Consider the following 19,230-nt stretch of genomic DNA (forward strand, 5'->3'; position numbering starts at 1 on the left):
TAAACTAAACTAAACTCTGTTTATGTTAATGTATATGTAGAATATGTTTGCACAAGTCTTTGACAATCTCATTTCCCCCATCTTGCTTGCATGTAGGTGTTTTTGAACTGGGGTACTGGACAGTCGCTAGTTTGCTGTATGGTTATTAGTACAATATATGTATATGTAATTTTTATAATTGCAGTATTGATTTATTTTCAACATCTTGAATATCCTAAATGAAAAAAAATACATTTCTAACAAGTTCAAAACATATTTTTAGATTACAGTGTAAAGGCGGCTGTCAGTTAAGATTACTATTATTCATTTCTGTGATTGCCTGATTCTGTTCTTGTTTGGTTTTTAGTGTAAATGTACTTAATGGACAGACCAGCAATATGGATGATATAGAGATAAATACTGATGTCACTGGTGCTAAAGAAGAAGAAGAAATCCTCTGTGATGATAATTTCATATCTGAGGAAGAAGGTGGCATTCTTAAACCACAGGAGAGCGACACGTCGTTTCAGAACAATACGCTGACTCTGCCTGAGGAGCTGTCAAGGGACGGATCTGAAAAAGCCTTAAGTGGAGGCCAGGCTTCTCTATTTATACACACTGGTGCTCCTACTGTTTCTAACGAAAACTTTATCTTGTCTAGAGGAACTGCTGTTAATGGACCAGTTTCACACTCCACCTCAGCTAAGACTTCCATTATGAATAAAGGCAGTGTTTCATTAACCACTGGACAGTCTGTAGGTCATCAAACAGATTCCTGCTCAACTTTGACAGTGGTTCATGATATTCAGCTGCCTGCAAAGAGTACAACACAGAAATCAAATCAGCACCAAGTTTTATTTTTGTTACCTGATGTAGCACATGCTAAGAACCTGACTCATTCCATTAAAAATCTACCTACCTCTGCTTCAATTGGTTGTGATTCACAGAAATCAGTAGGAAATAGTGTAGATAGCACTTTAGTAGGCCAAGTAGAAGTTTGTGAGGACGATAAAGATTTACTAGTAAAAGATGATTGTGTCGATACATTAACAGGCATTTCCTCAGGTACAGGTGGTTTCAGATCGGGATGTGATCCCAGCTGGGATCCACAGAAAGAGTTTATCCAGTTTCTGATGACAAATGAAGACACAATAGAGAAGTCTCCCATTCACTGTAAAGTAGGCTTAGAAAAAAAACGGAAAAGGAAAATGGATGTTAGTAAAATAACACGCTATACTGAGGACTGTTTTGGTGATACCAGTTGTATTCCTAGTAAATCAAAACTGTTAAATGTAGACTTCTTAGAGCAGAATGAGGAGCTGCAAATGGTAGAACCACAAAAATACTCATTGAGTAAAGTAAAGCCTGAATCCCCAGATGAAGAGCTGGAAGCTGTTGATGCTATCCAGCAGCTCATTTACAGTCCTGCTAGTAACTGTGCAGACGATACTTCTCCTGTTCACACTAGCACTTTTCTTACCAATGCTTTACAAAATAAATGTGAACAGGATGAATCTGAAACGCCATCCACTTTCAGTACTGATGAACCATCCTTTTATCCCTGTACAAAGTGCAATGTGAATTTTAGGGAGAAGAAACATCTGCATAGGCATATGATGTACCATTTAGATGGGAACAGTCATTTCCGTCATCTCAATGTCCCCAGGCCCTATGCGTGTAGGGAATGTGGAAGGACATTTCGAGATCGCAATTCCCTACTTAAACATATGATAATTCACCAGGAAAGAAGGCAGAAACTGATGGAAGAAATCCGTGAGCTGAAAGAACTTCAGGATGAGGGTAGGAGCGCACGGTTACAGTGCCCACAGTGTGTATTTGGTACCAATTGTCCCAAAACGTTCGTGCAGCATGCAAAGACCCATGAAAAAGATAAAAGATACTATTGCTGTGAGGAATGCAATTTCATGGCTGTGACAGAAAATGAACTGGAATGCCATCGAGGGATTGCTCATGGAGCAGTAGTCAAATGTTCTGTTATCGGTAGCGACATGTCCCAGAGGAAAACACAGAAAAAGGCATCCTTGAAAGATCCCTATTTAGGATCCTCAAAAAAGTCATCAGCGTATATGTGTAAGATGTGTCCTTTTTCAACGTCAACTAGAAGTATTTTAAAGAAACACATGGAATATTTGCACCCAGCGTCATGCATTGATTCCTTTGGTAGCCATCTTAGACTAGACAAAAGAAAAGGCAGCATCATAGAAGAATCTTTAGATTTCGGTAGTAGGACAAAACAGTTGATCAAACAATCTTCTACTTTTCCAAAGAACTCTGTTTTAAAACAGGATGTAAAAAGATCATTTGGCTCTACTTCACAGTCCAGTAACTTCGCAAAACTTCACAAGAGGCCCTACAGGATACAGAAGGCTCGGAAAAGCGTTTCACAGACATCTGTAAGTGTGTGCAGTCTAAATTCCACAAACAAGACCTTTTTGATTAGAAATAGCATTGACCAGAAACCTAAGTATTTTCATCAAGCAGCAAAGCAGAAAGCTAGTGTCAAAGCACGTGGTAATAATTTGTATAGGCACAAATATGAAAACTACAGGATGATTAAAAAATCTAGTGGCTCTTATCCTTTGCATTTAAAAAAGGAAGAGTCCAACTCTGTCAGTTCTTTACATTTATTTTCCTCATCAAGTAGTCCCCATAATAATTGCTTTGACATGGATTCAAATAATCTTGATTGCAAAAGGGCAGAAGGCTGTAAAGCTCGTAGGCGTGTAGCTGTAAAAAGAGTGGTTAAAGAATCCAAGAGGGAAGGCTCTGTTAAAGGAGATGATTTGGATTGCTATCCAGATTTTCTGCATAAAATGACTGTTGTTGTTTTACAGAAACTTAACTCTGCTGAAAAAAAAGACAGCTATGAAACGGAGGATGAAAGTTCATGGGATAATATTGAACTATGTGATTACACTACACAGTCTGTGGAGGATGAATCTTACAGTGATATTAATCAGGAGCATGTAAACCTATTCCCCATATTCAAAGGTAAAATGGAAGATCATGAAGCTGGTGATAAATCTTCACTTAGTTATGAGCAGAATGATGGCTTTTATTTTGAGTATTATGAAGATGCTGAGGGTAGTAACTTCCTGCATGATTTGCATGATCCTCAGAATTTAGAAAACGTAGGATCAGCATTGCCAAAGCATAATTCAGTTTTCCATTGGACTGATCTGTCGCTTGAAAAGAAGTCCTGCCCATACTGTCCAGCAACCTTTGAAACAGGTGTTGGATTGTCTAATCATGTCAGAGGACATCTTCACAGAGCTGGACTAAGCTATGAAGCCCGTCATGTTGTTTCACCAGAACAGATAGCCACAAGTGACAAAATGCAGCATTTTAAAAGAACTGGAACAGGAACTCCTGTTAAACGTGTTAGAAAAGGTAAGTTTGGGGGAGTTCTGTGTTTTATTTCGGTTTTGAATTTGGGTATACAGTAAAGGGGACAAAGGGATTTACTGAGCACTATGCAAGACTTGCTTTATCTTGTTGTAAAGCCCCTCGTCATTGTGATTTGCTGTTGTGATGTTTCACTGCTTATAGTTGTCAAAAAACATTATTGTTGTTTCCTTTGTAGCGATTGAGAAGTCTGAAACTTCCTCTGAGCATACGTGTCAGCTCTGTGGAGGCTGGTTCGATACTAAAATTGGATTGTCTAATCATGTGCGAGGACACCTGAAGAGGCTTGGCAAAACCAAGTGGGACGCGCACAAGTCTCCGATCTGTGTTCTGAATGAGATGATGCAGAACGAAGAGAAGTATGAAAAAATCCTAAAGGCTTTGAACAGTCGCCGCATTATTCCCAGACCGTTTGTTGCTCAGAAATTTGCATCAAATGATGACTTTTTATCTCAGAATGTTATACCTCTTGAAGCATACCATAATGGCCTAAAGACTGAAGATACATCTGTGTCTGCATCAGAGGAAGAAGGGCTGAGTTTCCTAAATGAATGTGATGAAACAAAAGCAGTACTACATAATGAAAAAAAAAATCAGTCACTTACACTGATAGAACTCCTGAAAAATAAGAGGTTAGGAGAAGAGAGGAATCCTGATATTTCTCCTCAAAAGATTCATAATCAAACTGCAAGAAAGAGGTTTGTTCAGAAATGTGTTCTTCCATTAAATGAAGACAGTCCATTGATATATCAGCCACAAAAAATGGACTTGACTATGCAGTCAGGTAAGAAGATGTTTCTAGCCATCTTGACAACATTCCAAAGAATCTGTTAATTCCTAGAGAAGGTACAAGTGCAGAGTATTTTATTTGGGATTCTGTTCATTTAATTCTTATTTCATTTCCAGAGGACACTGACTGCGAGTGGTAGCACAGCAAATTATTCTGACATGGTTTTACTAAAGTGAAAAATAACCCGCAGCAGCACTGAGGGGGTTTTGTATGGAACAGAGTTCCTGTTCTGCCTGTGGCTGGGCGTACAAACTCAAAGCGGACATAAAATGAGCCTCAGTAAGGAACAAGACACATCCTCCAATACCAAGTTGAAGTGTCCATGCATGTTTGGTAGACTTAACAGTTCTGAAATGTTTGGGCTTCTAACCCTATTTCTGGGCATTAAAACAGCTGGTTTGGGAGCTACTTCACTGAATTCTTTCAGGTTTGTGCAAAGCAACATCTGCTCAAACTAACAGAACTGTTGACACTGTTATAAACACATAATATTGCAAAATGGTGAATCACTGTCAACTAATTCTGATGGTTTTAGGCAAATGTACTCTTACAACATAGGTTAATTCTTGTTTGTTTCGAAATTGCGGCTGCTCTGGGAAACTGATGTTTGCTTAGGGCCTGTCTGTCCTGAGTGAAGACTGTGCTGGTTCAAGCTTTGTTGGAGTAGAGTTGTAGCCAGCAGATTTCTAATGCACAGCCCCTGACCCATAAGAACCTAGATTGCCCCTCCACTGAGAATTGTGCTAATGAAACAATTCTGTAATCAACTTCCTTGATACTCTGTATACTAATAGAGCAGGTTTTTAGAGTGATTTTTAATCTACTTGGCATAGTAGACATTCTGGTCTTGGGGAACTCTTACGACATCCTTTTTAACATGTACGTAGAGCTTGCATTTACCCTTTTCTTGTTTGGACACCTCCTTATAGCTCTGCAGGAATCTTTAGATTGAGGAGCAGGATCTTATTTTTATACCCCTGAATATTTTTTGTTCTGTTGGTTTTCTTGTTGCTACCCAGTTCAGGTTAGTAAAACTGGCAGTGCCTAGTACTTTTTCACCTGTATTCTTGTCTTCCCTTAAACATATAAACATGACAACAATCTGACATGCTTGGAAGTTCTTTTAGGGGACTACAGAAGTGTGGCAGTCAGTTTCTTAACAAAGGTGGCTTTCTAAAATGACATAGTAGAGGTGGAATGGAATTACATCTCTTGTCTTCTGGACATCCATGGTTGTCCTTTAAGACAGGAAATTGCTTAATAAAGGAAGTGTATCTTTGACAGGCTTAATGATTTGAAAAACAATGATAAAGGAATAGCTGGCCAAACCTGACACTCTGTATTGCTTTCTGTTTTGATACTTACTTCTGAATACTAGCTAGTTCCTGTTTGGTTGTGATGAACAACCAGGTAAAAATAAACACTTGCTTATATAGTACTAACAGTTACGATTGGGGCCGTATAATTATCTCTGGCTGAGTTAACAGAATTTGACAACTAACGCACTGCGCCAGTTGAGTTAATACGAAAATACGTAACATCAAGTTGAAATTCTTCTGTTTTTCCTTAAAAAAGGCAAATATTTCTAATTCTGGTTTTAGTTTTTATAAAGGTTTTTACCAGCCAAGTTTTCTTCTTCTGTAACTTGCCTGAAAAAACAGCATGTCTTCTGTGGGCTGCTGGAGAATAGCATTCTTTCTTTCTATCAAACACAGGGTTTCCAGCTGAGTAGTTTTAGCTTTTTCTATTTATTCTTCTAATAATTTATTGGTAGAGAACTTGAAATGTTAGTCGACCAAAATAATGTATCTTTGGTAAAACAAAGGGAGAAACATTACCGTGAAGGTGAGCAGGGGATAAGTTATAATGGTTTCTTGGTTTCTTTGTCTGGTAAGTGAGGAGTTCGGTATTGTTCCACTGCTTTCCTGTGATAATAGCATGTTACTCTGTTGATCATTTATTTAGCACAAAGATTTTATCAAAAAACTTCAAATCATTAACTTTCATTATTGATTGTGCAGCTAAAGTAATGAACAGAAAATGCACTGAACAAATTGTTCGTTCTTAGCAGCTGTTCAGTGCTGTGTTTTACCACCTTTTTCTCCAAGCCTTCAACAGCAGCCTAATTTAGTGTTGAGCTCTTTAGTCTTGTGGGTAAAACACTTTTAATTACCGCCTTGTCAATGAGACTGCTTAAATTCCCTTTATGAGAAATGTTGCAAGCTCTGAAATTTCTCAAAAGAGTTGTGCTATTCGAATTGCAGGATTGTATTTTGGGACTAGAGCTTCATAATGTGGAGATCTGTAGGAACCATGATAGTAGGTATTAACTGCAGAGTAGCCTACTGGGCTCAAGTTGCCTCCTTTCTGTTCTTTTTCAAGTAACATGGTTTGGCTTAAAGCACTACATGGAAAACTAATAACAGTTAACTTGGATCCTTCTAATATACTGAACAATTGCGTCAATGCAGTGAATATATTTTAAACCATCTTTATTGCAGAAAACTTTTTACAACGCTTTGAGAATTTCATTTTTTGAAGAGAGAACTGGATTATAGTTTTCTTTTGAATGATAGGTATGCCTGTGAAGCTTAGAACGTGTGTGCATTGCAATACGACGTTTACAAGTGCTGTTAGCCTGTCCAACCACTTACGCGCTTATGCACGAAAGAAGAGTGCTGGACTTTTGACTGGGACAGGTATGTTTTGTTACAGATGTAAAAGCAAGTCTGTCTATGATACATTTTCCTCATCAGACTGGACAAAAGCATATGTTAATTCAGAATTATTTTGAAGCTTCTACTGGTAAACAGATGATTTGCCATAAAACTTCAGCAACTTGTAAGCAAAGGTATGTTGCTGTTGTCCACTCTCATGCCTGATTTTCATTCTTATTCATTTATTTTGGATCCAACACTTAAGGTATGTAAGCAAAACTGAGAGATGGTTGCTTAAATTCATTCTCCTATAATATCACAACTTCCAAACCAGCCTTCTAATGAAGTGTTTTTAAAAAGTACCTCACTGATGAGGGGGGGGAAATAAAAACCAACCCCACAACAAACCAACAAGTAACTTTTACAGTCTAGCACATGAAATTACTAAAAGTACTGTTGTTCAGAGAGGAAAAGCAAGTAATTTTACAGTTTGTGTATTTATGGCAACATACTGTATGTAGCTGGTTTCATTTCTTGTTTGGCTCACAACCCCCAGAGTACCTGGTCTGACGTGGGGTGAGTGCAGTACAGCATCTGGCACTGCTTTAATGGTTTTTATTAAAAACCACTTCACTTTGAAATTCCTTGAATACTGCATATTTTGCCTGATTTCCAGAGGCCTGCAGTTTGGTTGGCTATATAGGCAGTTTCTGAGTTCAGTTGGATTGTTGCTCAGATTAGTGAGACTTCGTATGATCAACAGCAAATTGTGGAGCAGAGGTGGAATATAGAGAGGAAGATTTGGAGACAAGAAATCAGGAGTATTCAGTAATTAAGAAGGGCAACCATCAGTTTTTTGTGTCAACAAGCACAGATTTTAACTGCAGATGTAATTCATTATGCTAAGAATGACAAACTGAGTTTGGGGCTTTCTCTGCAGAAGGGTGAAAGAAATACTTCTACAGACAGGGCCTGTGGCTGCCAGGTCTTATGTTCCATCAAGTTAATGATACAGCATAATAGATTTAGAAGGAAGTCAGCAGACGCAGTAATATCCAACGTGTAGGAGTATATGCCTTTAGTTAGTGATTCTGAAAGTTTTCATATTTAGTCATTAGAAAGATGATGATAGTGGACATCATTTACCACTGCTGTGATTTGATACTAGCCCTGTGGTAAGTTACTTTGCTTATATACCTACTGGTGGCATACTTTCCAATAGCTGTATATTTAAATTGCATGTTGAAATTTTCAGTGGAGGACACACTGTGGCACACAGGATAGTACACAGAAGTTGGATCCTGGCCAAGCTCCTAGTAACCCAGCTTCTCTTTCGCTAAATGGGAAAAGTGAAGGAAGCTTGTTAAGGTGCTTTCAGGGATATTTGTTTGATTTAAGAAATGTTTTTTTCTAGCGAAGTAGTAGCATACTCATTGGAGCAGTGGCCACTTTAAAAGAACTAAGAAAACTCCTGAGGCTTGTATCATTGGACCTAGAAGTTTGTTTAAAATTAGGTTAGAAGCAAAAAGAGGTTAGAGACAAAGCTGAAAAAGAAAAGAAAAAAAAAGAAGGGTTAGAAACAAGACTTTAAAACAACCCAAATCTTTTGATTGCAGAAGCTGGTGCTGATAAATAAATTTGGATAAATTTGGAGATAAATAGCCCATACCATGTGGTGAAAGGCCTGTCACTGAAGCCAGTGACATAGGCTTAAGTCCTAGCTATAACTTCATGCAACCAATATTAACTTAGTCATTACTATTAAAACTGCTGTAACTGCAAAGTTTGTAAACTTTGCTTGTTGACTTTTCATTTGAGCAAGATCCATGCAAGGCTCATAGACCAGAAAAATAAGCTTTTAAAAAGTGGTTTATTTGATATTCCACTTTATATTATAAACTTTAGTGAAGATAAATGTTTTAATGCAACATTTCACTAGCACATACTATTTTTAAACTTTGCTATGAGTGTTGCTCTTGGGGAATCTCAGGAGTTTTTTATTAAAAGATGGTTGCAGTTGAGAACAAGATGTCTTTGGTTTGGCTTCAGCCTGGAACCTATATGGAGGCAATGATATGTTCATACAGAAGCTTCCTTCTTCTGCTTTCACAAAGCCTTTGTTATATCTTCTAAAGTAAACATAACTACCAAAAAGAGAAATCATGTTGGTTGAATACTTATCTCAGTTTCTTGCTGTAGGTGAGTAATTGTGTGTAAACATGAATTGCAGTTCTGTTAACTGGCAGTTTTTACAGAAGCTGTCTAGGCATTAGTGTTTAGTAACAGAAGTGCAGTCATCTCTGCATATCACCAAAGGGAGACCTTTCCCAGCACTACGTTAGCTAACGTACTAGTCTTCTGCTCAGTTTTGCAGTTTGTCTGCCTGTGGTTTTGATGTTGACTATTACATTGCTTTCCTAGCAGATGCCCTGCTTCTTCAGAGTCAGTAATTGGATCACATTTAGTTTGTTGGGGGGTGGGGGGATGGTGATGTTTTCTTTTTACTCCAAATACAACTTGACAGTTTTAGCAATATGATACACATAGTTAAACATAATGGGAGATCTTAAGAATGGACTCAAGAAAAACATCCTAGATGTACAACTTTCTAGGCTGTTGGTGTTTCCTACGTTAGTGTTTATTAATTTGTGCCTTAGTTACGCGGTATGGATCCACTGTATAGCAAATCCTTGTCTAGGTCCATTTGGATAGTTACTTTTGTATCTGCTTGCATCATGGTCTTCAGGTGTCTGAGTGGAACATGAATTTGTTGTTGTTAATGCGGTCTGATTTTGAACAACGTAATTATTTAATCACTCATCTTTAGTAGATGACAATCTTGTATACCCGTTTCGATTAAGAGCAACACATCAGTGTTTCTCAGAGGATGTGGCAGACTTGCCTCTTTCTTCTGATTAGAGCACTGAACAGACTTACGCAAGATTTTCACAGTGCATCTCACTCTTCTTGGTACAGTTGTATATCCAGGCTTCCTTTTCTTCTCTCTAGGCCTCTGTGGCCCCTTCTCCTCCTCCCTTGAGTCTTTTGATACTCTCTTGCACCCTGGCTTTTTATATCTTCTCTTTGCTGGCTATTTTCACATTCTCAAGTCTGTTCTTTCCAGCTGTCATCTTCTGGATATCACTGTCCTTTCCTTCAGTCTTTGCTTCTGTAGATGGAGACTGCTTTTCCAGAAGTTTGGGGGAGAAAAATAGAATACAGAGCAAGGAGTTCGGCCTTTGAGCCAATAGTATGACTGAGGTAGCAGTTCATGCAGCCATTGTGCTTCCAGATAATTTCTAATACTGCTTTGTCGGAATTGTAGCTTTGGGAAGTTGACTGGAAGCATATGCAGCTACAGCAGAGACCTGAGATCCACTGGCTTTGCATGTCTGTATTCTGTGCTGCTACACTTACAACTGATTAACTAGCACAGTAAGCTGATTTTTAGTACCCCATAAAATCCTTCAGGTAGTAAATTAGTGGAGGGGGTTTTCAAACACATTTTACTGTGCAGTATTGATGAGAATAGATTGCAAGTGATTGAATCTGATAATTCATTATTCCTTTACTTTTTAATTGGCAATGTTTTTAAATGGTTAAGTGATCCATTTATGTGTGCAGTTATTCCGCTTGTGTTAGCTTACATATGCTGTGGCAAAAGTAACGAAGTCTGGATAAAGACCCAGCTTCAGTCTTCCTGAAATATGTTCCGTGTTGGGGGACGTCAAGCAGTGGAGCATGATTCTGTGCAATTTAGCATAGATGCCCTTTAATTGTTAACTACAGACCAAATGTTATGACATGAAGAACCCATAATTGTGACTTTCCTAGTTCATGTTGTCTTAGGCATGCGCATTTAAGCCTCCCATCTCCATCTGATAAGCAGTCACAGAGATAAAGTAGGGGTTTATGTGCAACCTTTTTACTTGGCATGTGTTTTTTTGAAGAGGTTTGATGAAGTGGTGTCATTGTTTTTTTTACAAAGAAGTTTTGGAATAGCAACCAGGAAACACTGGGCAGCCAAGCTTGAAGGAAGGAGGCTTTTTCCAAAAAGAAGCCTTTATGGAGAATGAGGATAGTTTGGGAGCTCCGATAGCCACAAAGTAGGCATTAATGGTAGGTTGTTCCTGTGTATCTCTGTCAATTTGCTGCAATTTCCATGCCGCTTACTAGAACTAAATATCCTTGGGTTCTTCCTGAAAGTGATAAAAACATATTTTCTGAGGAGGTCATGCTTTGTTACAGTAAAGGATTGGAAGAGCAGTAACTTTTTGGTCAGAACATGGCTTTCTTACAGGTGAAGCAAATAGCGTGACGTACTTGATGCTTGCTTGTAAGCGTCGTATCAACAGAGTACTTAAATGTGTGCATGCGACTTCAACTTGTTACTCGCTGGAGAGACACTGGATGTATGTGACAGTTACTGGTACACATCTCTGATAACTGATGTTGGAATTATGTTTTTCAGTCAGCTTAACCCAGCTGTTACTCTTTTCCACTTAATTTCCTGCTTCATGGGAGTAACTTCAGAATGTACTTGTGCTGCTTTGTGCCCCCTAAGAAGTGAAGGAATACGTTCAGTAGATATAAAAGAAAAAGGGAACAAAAAATAATCTTGCAGAACACAGGTTTAGTATTAGTGCTTGCTGTCTTTTGGTAACAGCTTCTTGCTCAGGCAAAATCTACTTACAATCTTGGGGAATTTACTGAAAGAGTGTATTGAGTGATCTGAATGTTTTTTTTCTTGATGTCTTTTATGGTGATATTTTCTGTCCTTTGTTTTGTGATGGCTTTATCTGGAGCTTCTGTCCTAAATGGCTCAGAGAAGATGCGCATTTTTTTGTTTTCCTTGTTTTCTCATTGTTCTTGGAAAAGGTACCTTTCAAGGAAGTAGAAACTACCCCTCGAACATTATGGCAGTTCTGTTTATGTCACTGTCTATTTGCCTGCACAGTACCTTACAGGGTTTCTTTCTTAGAATATTACACACATACAAAGCCATTAGGTTTCAGGAACTCTGTTGCAGAAGGCCAGTTCAGGTTTAGCAAGAAAGTGAAAGTTCCATGAAATGCTTGGGATGTATGTGAACAGAATCTAATTTCTTGATGGGAATTAATGTCTTACGTTTGCCAATGTGAAGGAAATAAGCTAATTCTTGTTTCAAATGCATGGAGGCTGCTGTAGAAGGAGCGTGCTGTCTACTGCCCGTTTTTTTTACTTGTATCAACTGACATCAGCTAACTTACATCGGACGCAATTCATGGATATGTTTGCATTCAGATACTGACTTCTGTTCCCTCCTTCCCACAATGTTCTGCAAAATGAGCAGTAATGGCAAAGCTTTTGCTGTAATAACTGCTTCAGACACGTAGCCTCTCCTACAAGTATTTCCCTTCCGAGAATGGGTATCCGGGTTTCAGTATTTTATGTGCTTACATGCCTGGCGGTGGTGTTACTGATGTTCCGGTATGTAAAGTATTTATACTACTTGGTAGTTCCTACAGCCTGAAAGTTAGTTGGATTTTTTTTCTTCCTAATTATATGAAGAATAAGCTTTTTATGAGAGCACAAAACATTAAGAACCTATTGCTTGTTCACTTTTCCAGAAGTTGTCTTGGCCATTTCTGTTTCTCTCCCCCGCCACCTCAGGTTACTGCCTTTATATCCAGACTGCTTTCATTGTTGCTATCAGAAAATATGCTGTTGAGCCTCATCTTCCTAATGATGGCTTAACCCAGGCTCTGAAGGAAGTCTCTTCAGGTTGATACCTGCTTTCTACTTGTTTGATTAGTTCTCTGGTACCTTCAAACCTCAAAAATTCATTCTGAGTTTTCTAGATAATATAAAAATCTTCAGATCTGGGGATGGAACTGGGAAATACCGAGTGTATCTACAAGTTAACAGTTTGGCTACAGGATAAAAGCTTGAGGGGCGTTCATTTGGAGGACATAACAAATGCAGGATGTGTGTTCTTTAAATCAGCATGTTTTGCCTCACCAGATGATGTCTTATGCTTCAGAATACTGAGATTTACTCTTCTGTTTTGTATTACAGGGGTCAAAACTTAGACAAGTGTAACAATTACTTTGTTTTTATTTTACTGTTAAGATGCTCTAGTAGCATAGCATTTTGCCTTTGTGGTATCAAGAATACCACTTGCTACTGTCTTTCAGGTTTCTATGGAGTTTTAGTGTCAGTGTCTTAAAGCAGAGCTAGATTTACTTCTCAGTTCAGGCAGTCCCAAGCATCTTGATTTTTTCTTGAGCTTTATCAGCTGTTCTCATCATAACAATATTAACTCAGCTTAATTCCCTCATCCCCTAACTTTGGCTGCTGCTTAAAGTCAATCTTCAGGTTTTGTTACGGATTTCCATCGCATCTGTTTACAGGAGGTACAGACCTCAATGCTAACTGAACACAGTGGCTATGTGCTTCCTGTTCACACACATTAATTTCATACATAGTTTCAAATGCTTAGACTGAATTTCAAAAGTGGCTTTGCCATCCCTGTTGATTGTCCCACTGTGAAGGATTAACACATAATTCTTAGAAGATGCATTAGAACTCAGACAGGAGTGAGGGAAGCTTCATTTGAAACTTAAAATAAACTTTTGCCTTATGTTGAAAACAAATAGGTGGTTTATTCAAACTAGAAATTCTTGATTGTGTTAGCTGAAAGCTGCAACTTTACGAAGTTGTAGACTGGTTGAAAATGAGTGGTCTTACAATGGTCCTTGAAACACAAAACAAGTTCCAAGATTTTGACAGCATTTTATGCATGAAAGGGAATTTCCAATGGTGCTTTGCTTCTGTTGCATTCTCTAATAGGTTAGTAGGTGCTTGCTGATACTATAACAACTGTTTAATGCCAAATGTCAAATTATCTAGTCTTCTAAAGAGCAAGCACTGTGCTAAGCTAAAAAAGCTTCATGTGTTTTGCCAGTAAATTTCTTAGAGCACACTGTAATTGTTTTCAATTTATGTTATAATTGAATGTAGAATAACAAGGAGGTAAATGTCTTTTCACTACTGCTATAGGAGATGCTTACTAAATATCTCTGTTTGGTTAACAATTATTGAAGTATCACTTTCACATACGGAAATTTCTCTTCCTAGCTTTAGACTGTAAGCAAAAGAAGTCAAGATCAAGATCTGGAAGCAAGAAAAAAATGCTGCCATTACCTCATAGTGCTGATGAAGTTTACATACTCAGATGCAGGTACATAGGATTATTTTATTGAATGAATAAAATAATCTGTAGAGCTCACTACATTTAGTCATAAAAAAATTTAAGATTATATCCTGTAAATGTGTTTGTATTAAATTGAATAATAAGGGAGGGGGAAACGGTTGCATATTTTAATTAACTTAAGAGGACTTGAATCGATCATATTCAGGCATTAGGTTGCCAACTATTTCTCAAGCTAAAATCTTATTGGTCGTGTCTGAGTAATATTCGGTCCTTCAAAAGAAACCTTATGTAAGAACAGACTGTTATTGCTAGTGTTAAAAATGTAAGAGTGTAAGCTGTATAAACTGCAGGGGTTTATGCTCAAAGTTGCTGTAAATGGACTCAGTTACTAACGTTTTCAGCTAAAATACATAGAAACAAGCTTCAAGAAAATTCAGACTTTCCACTCAGTGTCTTGTCTTTATAGTTTTTCAGTAGAGCTAGATACATCTTGATGGAATAATTTTAATGTCTGCATAGGTTTTGTGGTCTGGTCTTTCGAGGACCTTTGTCTGTTCAAGAAGACTGGATAAAGCACTTGCAGCGACATATTGTCAACGCAAATCTTCCACGGACTGGAGCTGGCATGGTTGAAGTCACATCACTACTTAAAAAACCTGCTTCAATTACTGAAACTTCGTTTTCTTTACTGATGGCAGAAGCAGCATCATAGAACAAGGAAACATTTTAAATTTTAATTGGATGTAAATTTGAAATACTTTGTCATTTTTTAAAATAAATTGCTACGTTAAATTATGTTTATAAATGCTAAAGACAGAAAAATAGAGGAAGTGGATTACAGTAACATCAAAAGAAATTGAATACTTAACAGTTACAGTAAGTAGTCTTTATATTTTATATAGGGTGGAAGACGTGTTTTTAAGGTTTATTATGTTTTTGTCAGTTACTGTGTTCACTATCAATACAAGACCATTACATGTACGACAGCCATTTTTAAATTGTTGCACATGGGTACTTAAAAGACAGATTTTAATAAAACAAAGAATCCGTGTTCTCTTCAGTGTTACCCAAATCAAGGCTCTGTTTATTCCAAAAAAGAATTACATAGTAAAATAAGATATTATTATATTTTGTTTGTATGTATGTAGTGTTTTGTATAATACCAAGAACTGCTAATACAATTTACTCAACTTAGGGCATTAAATATCATGTACTTCATAGTTCAAGAGACTGTTTCATTCAAATAGGGCAATTAGTACTATTCTATCTAGGTGTGTAAGTGTTTTTTTTTAAATCACATGAGGCTTTTTGTACTAAAAAAGTGGAGGGAAACTTGTTTAAACAAATTTCTAAGAGAAATATGTACATAATACTGGAAATTTGTGGTAAGGAAATATTCTTTACTTCAGTTGCATTTCTCACTGACAATAAAGTGGTGCATCCATGCTACCTCCTACTTGTCAACAAAGATGGTATTTACCCTTATGTTTTTGTAACATAGTAAATTCAGTCCGACTTTCTTTATTACAACGCTTCTTTTTTTTGTTAACAAGTTTGTTTCTTTATGATGATTTACTTAAAGTCTGACTTGCTTACAGAAGTTTGCCTCTCTTAATATTTTATTTAACACTGTAGAAATGTACTAATAAGCATTGCTCACTACACGGTTAGAGTAGACTTTTCATTTATAATTCTGTTTAAAAGATTGATCATTTTAGAGAATTCGAACACAGGTTGAAATGTTTCTACATATGAAGAGAATGTTTACAACTTAAAATTTAGAGCTTGTTTTGGATGTGATTATATGTATGAAAACTGTAACACTATGCTCATGCTAAGGACCTACTTACAGAATTACTGAAATAAATGTGCTGTGAGGATGGAAATATGGTGCAGGTGTCTTGGTCATGATAAATTGTGTTTGTTCATTTAAACTGTCTTCAGAATATGATTTTTGTTCAAATTAGATTCCTCTACAAACCAATTTTGTATGCAGGTAACATTTCATTTTACTCATATAGGGTAACAGATACTGTAGTTAAGCCAAGGATATGCATTGATATTTTCTTTATATGTAAATAAAGCTAAAAGCAGTTAAAACAAGAGGAGTATTTTGGTAGAGTATATACATACCTCACTGCCAGTGAAATTGCTTTCCTATGGTATATCTCCTTACCAGAAAAATCTCTAAATAAAAAGGTTTAAAGAAAATCTAAATGTCTATAATGTGAAGCATTTATTTGCATTGTGTGAATTAAGTTTGTGAAATTGATTTGTCTTGCTTGAGATTAGAGTCTTCTCATGATCTTAATTGAAAGTACATTTACTTGCAATAAACTGACTTGTTCACAGACACATTACATTGGATTGGTGGAAAATGTGAAGGGAAATGTCTGTCTTCCTGTATGTGCACAGCTCAGTTAACAGACGAGGCTTGTGAGTATTCTGGTGAAATAGATGGACTGAAACTGCTCAGTTGTGCAGGACAGGGTCTTGAGACAAAGCCATCCGAGCTCTGTCAAGGCTTTCATTAAATCAGTGCTGTCAGATGTTTTACCGTACAAGTTGCTACACATAATTTTAGCTTTATTGTCAAAATTTATTCCCCCCCCTTTTTTTTTTACCTGGAAGATCTGCATTAGTACTGGAGAAAAAACTAGAGATTTTAGGAAAGGTAACTGGGATGTTGAAGTGTGTTGCAGACAAATTATGTGTATGCAGACTAACACAAGTTTAAAATCAGTGGGTGATTGTGGGATTCTTTTATAAACAGTGAAAATGGAAGTTTAACAGCAGTGTGTGAAAACAGGATAGAGGGAAGTGATCAAATCACCTTGAATGTTTATAATGCTTTAATAGAGTGCTTGTTTACTTTCTCACCAAAAAAGGTGCTTGTGAGAGCACCATATTTTCTGGCTGTTTAACAGATAAATCAATTAAGTGCAAATAATATTTATCTAGTATTGTTAAGCATGCTTGTAAGATAAAGCCATACCATGCGGAATTTCGCGTTAGCAAAGATCTCCATTAGGTTCATAATGATAAAGACCCTAGTTAATTCTGAGTTACTTAATTCATTAAATCCCAATAGTGAGCTGGTTTGTGTAACACTAGAATGCAAGGTTGTGTCTGAAGAACAGGGAGCTTTAGGGCTGATTATTTTCCAAATGAGATTCTTTTGATGAGGAGCAGCAGTTTTCAGTGGCGGGCTCGCATCAGATCCTTGACAATCTAATTTTAAGTAGATACAGAAGTTCTAGAACTCTTCTGATTATTAAATTAATTGCATATATGGTTGATATGGACTGAATGGTCTTTAAAAACTACTGGTAGTTGAGTTACCCTTGAGCTTTCTTTAGCCTCTAGTCCTCTGTGGAGCTGTTTTCTTGTTTTCTGGTGTTTGGAAATACAGGTCTTCTGTCACTGCCTACAAGGAGGAAAAAAAAAGTCTCCCTTTCCAGAGTTACAGACATTCTAAATAATCTGGTAGAAGCCAGTTAATTAAATCAGTTGCTTTATGGTACGAATCTCATGTTTTGAGATGTGTGGCTTGAGAGGCTCTGTGGCAGTCTGGGCCGCAGGACTGGACTGACAGAATTGCACATACAAACACGAGTGTTGGTTTGTTCCCATTAGGTAGGTTGCTCTGGGATGAAGGCTGCAGTGGTGTAGCAGTTTTGGTAGTGTGTTTAGGCTGTATGTGTGGAAACTTGGAGATGGAGTCAAGTGCTTAACAGATGTTGGTTCACAAAGATCCCTGGGCACTTACTGCTTCCTGTGCACTCTGTGAACTGTGTTAGGTGGGCCGCTCCCACAGGTTGAGGCAGTCCAGCTCAGCCCATAGATCCAACTTTTGCATTCCCAGGGCTCATCTCCAGCTCTGATGCCAGAAGTGAGCTGCTGACTCTTCTCTGTGGGAGGAAAAGCAACTACCAGACAATACCCACTGGGGAGGGAGAGCAAGCATGTAACGTGCCGAAGGTGGGGATTATAACAGTTCGGGCTTAGGTCCTGGGCAGACTTTCCGTGCTTGACCTATGTGTCTGTCGAAGGTCCTGCCTTTTCAGCCACATTCAGGGAAATCGCCAAGGTCTCTGAGGTAAGTGGATCCCAGGAGGAATGTGAGTCATGAGTTGGTGCTCAGAGAAGTGCATCCATCCCGAGTTTGAAAAGGTCAGCATCATGGGACAGAATGGGAGATCTTTTCCTGCAGAGCTGGTTTGACTCCAGTGCTTTTTTGGGCCAGCTGTGGTTCTGGATTTCTTGTGTATCATTAGTGCTTTAAAGAGGGGTTTCTCACTAAATCTTCTACCTGACTCTGAAAACAAATGTGGGGCAAATGAACAGCAAGTATCAAGTACTTTCTTTTAACTAAGTGGTAAGGGCTGCGTGCAAAGGCTGTTTAGTTGAGCACTATTGTTAACAGACTTTTTCACTTTTTGTCACAGTAGTTAATGCCCTGGATACTTAAACATCAGTTGAATATTTAAAATAAATTTGGTTTATATAGTTTTGACTTTGTTTTTTAAATCCTGTTAGGATGGTAATTCCTAAAAAAACCTGCCTGCATTATGATTTCAGATACTTCAATCCACCGTGCTTTGTAGGTGCTGTTGCCTGATCCATGGGTAGCAATTTTGGTGTAATGGAAACATGTGGCCATAGTGCCAGGTCTGTAATCTCTTGCAATAAAATGTTCCTTTTTAACACTGCAGGCTGCTTGGTGTTCTTCCTGTTGTTCAGAGCTGAGCTGCACGGCACACCTGGCTTAACCCGGGGACTTCCCCCCTAACCTGAATAGTTGCATGGCGAGGCGAAGAGGACAGGTCTGTTGGCTGTAGCCTTCTGAGAAATCAGAGGTGAGGCAGAGAAGAGGCTATTTGCACTGCAGTACTGGGGAACAGAATTAGGACTGGGGAGGGAAGCTGTTGCTCAAGACAGGAGCCCAAATCGGACGACAAACCACGAATGACAGAGGTCTCATCTGCACCTGTCCTCCCACTTCTCAAGCTGCACAATCTAGTTTTTTCACCACCTTTCCCAATTAGAAGCAGTTTGTCCCTACAGTGCTAGCTGCACAGTGCCTTCCATGTGCTCCTGGACCCAGAGTACTCGGAAAAACCCAACCTGCCTGGTGCTCTGCACCTTCTCCTGCTACAGCGTGAAAGAAATCATTGCCATAC

At 38.1% G+C, this 19,230-nt stretch overlaps 1 protein-coding gene across 10 annotated transcripts in view; it reads left to right on the forward strand.

Moving 5' to 3' along the window:
* Window positions 1–16,404, forward strand: part of ZNF644 (zinc finger protein 644) — an 81,225-nt gene extending 64,821 nt beyond the window's left edge. For 4 of the 10 annotated variants that reach the window (XM_061379135.1, XM_061379137.1, XM_061379140.1 and 1 more), the window contains 5 exons: window positions 344–3,390; window positions 3,584–4,189; window positions 6,772–6,894; window positions 13,972–14,074; window positions 14,567–16,404. In XM_061379135.1, the coding sequence (XP_061235119.1) occupies window positions 378–3,390; window positions 3,584–4,189; window positions 6,772–6,894; window positions 13,972–14,074; window positions 14,567–14,759 (4,038 nt within the window). In that variant the 5' untranslated portion in view covers window positions 344–377 and the 3' untranslated portion in view covers window positions 14,760–16,404. The remainder of the gene's footprint in view (window positions 1–343; window positions 3,391–3,583; window positions 4,190–6,771; window positions 6,895–13,971; window positions 14,075–14,566) is intronic. The other 6 variants (XM_061379133.1, XM_061379134.1, XM_061379139.1 and 3 more) reach the window with 3 other exon arrangements.
* Window positions 16,405–19,230: the final 2,826 nt, after the last annotated feature.

Source organism: Neopsephotus bourkii, unplaced genomic scaffold, assembly GCF_033783945.1.
Source record: "Neopsephotus bourkii isolate Nb327-2 ecotype Australia unplaced genomic scaffold, CSIRO-AGI_Nbou_v1 NB_1768, whole genome shotgun sequence".
NCBI lineage: Eukaryota > Metazoa > Chordata > Aves > Psittaciformes > Psittacidae > Neopsephotus > Neopsephotus bourkii.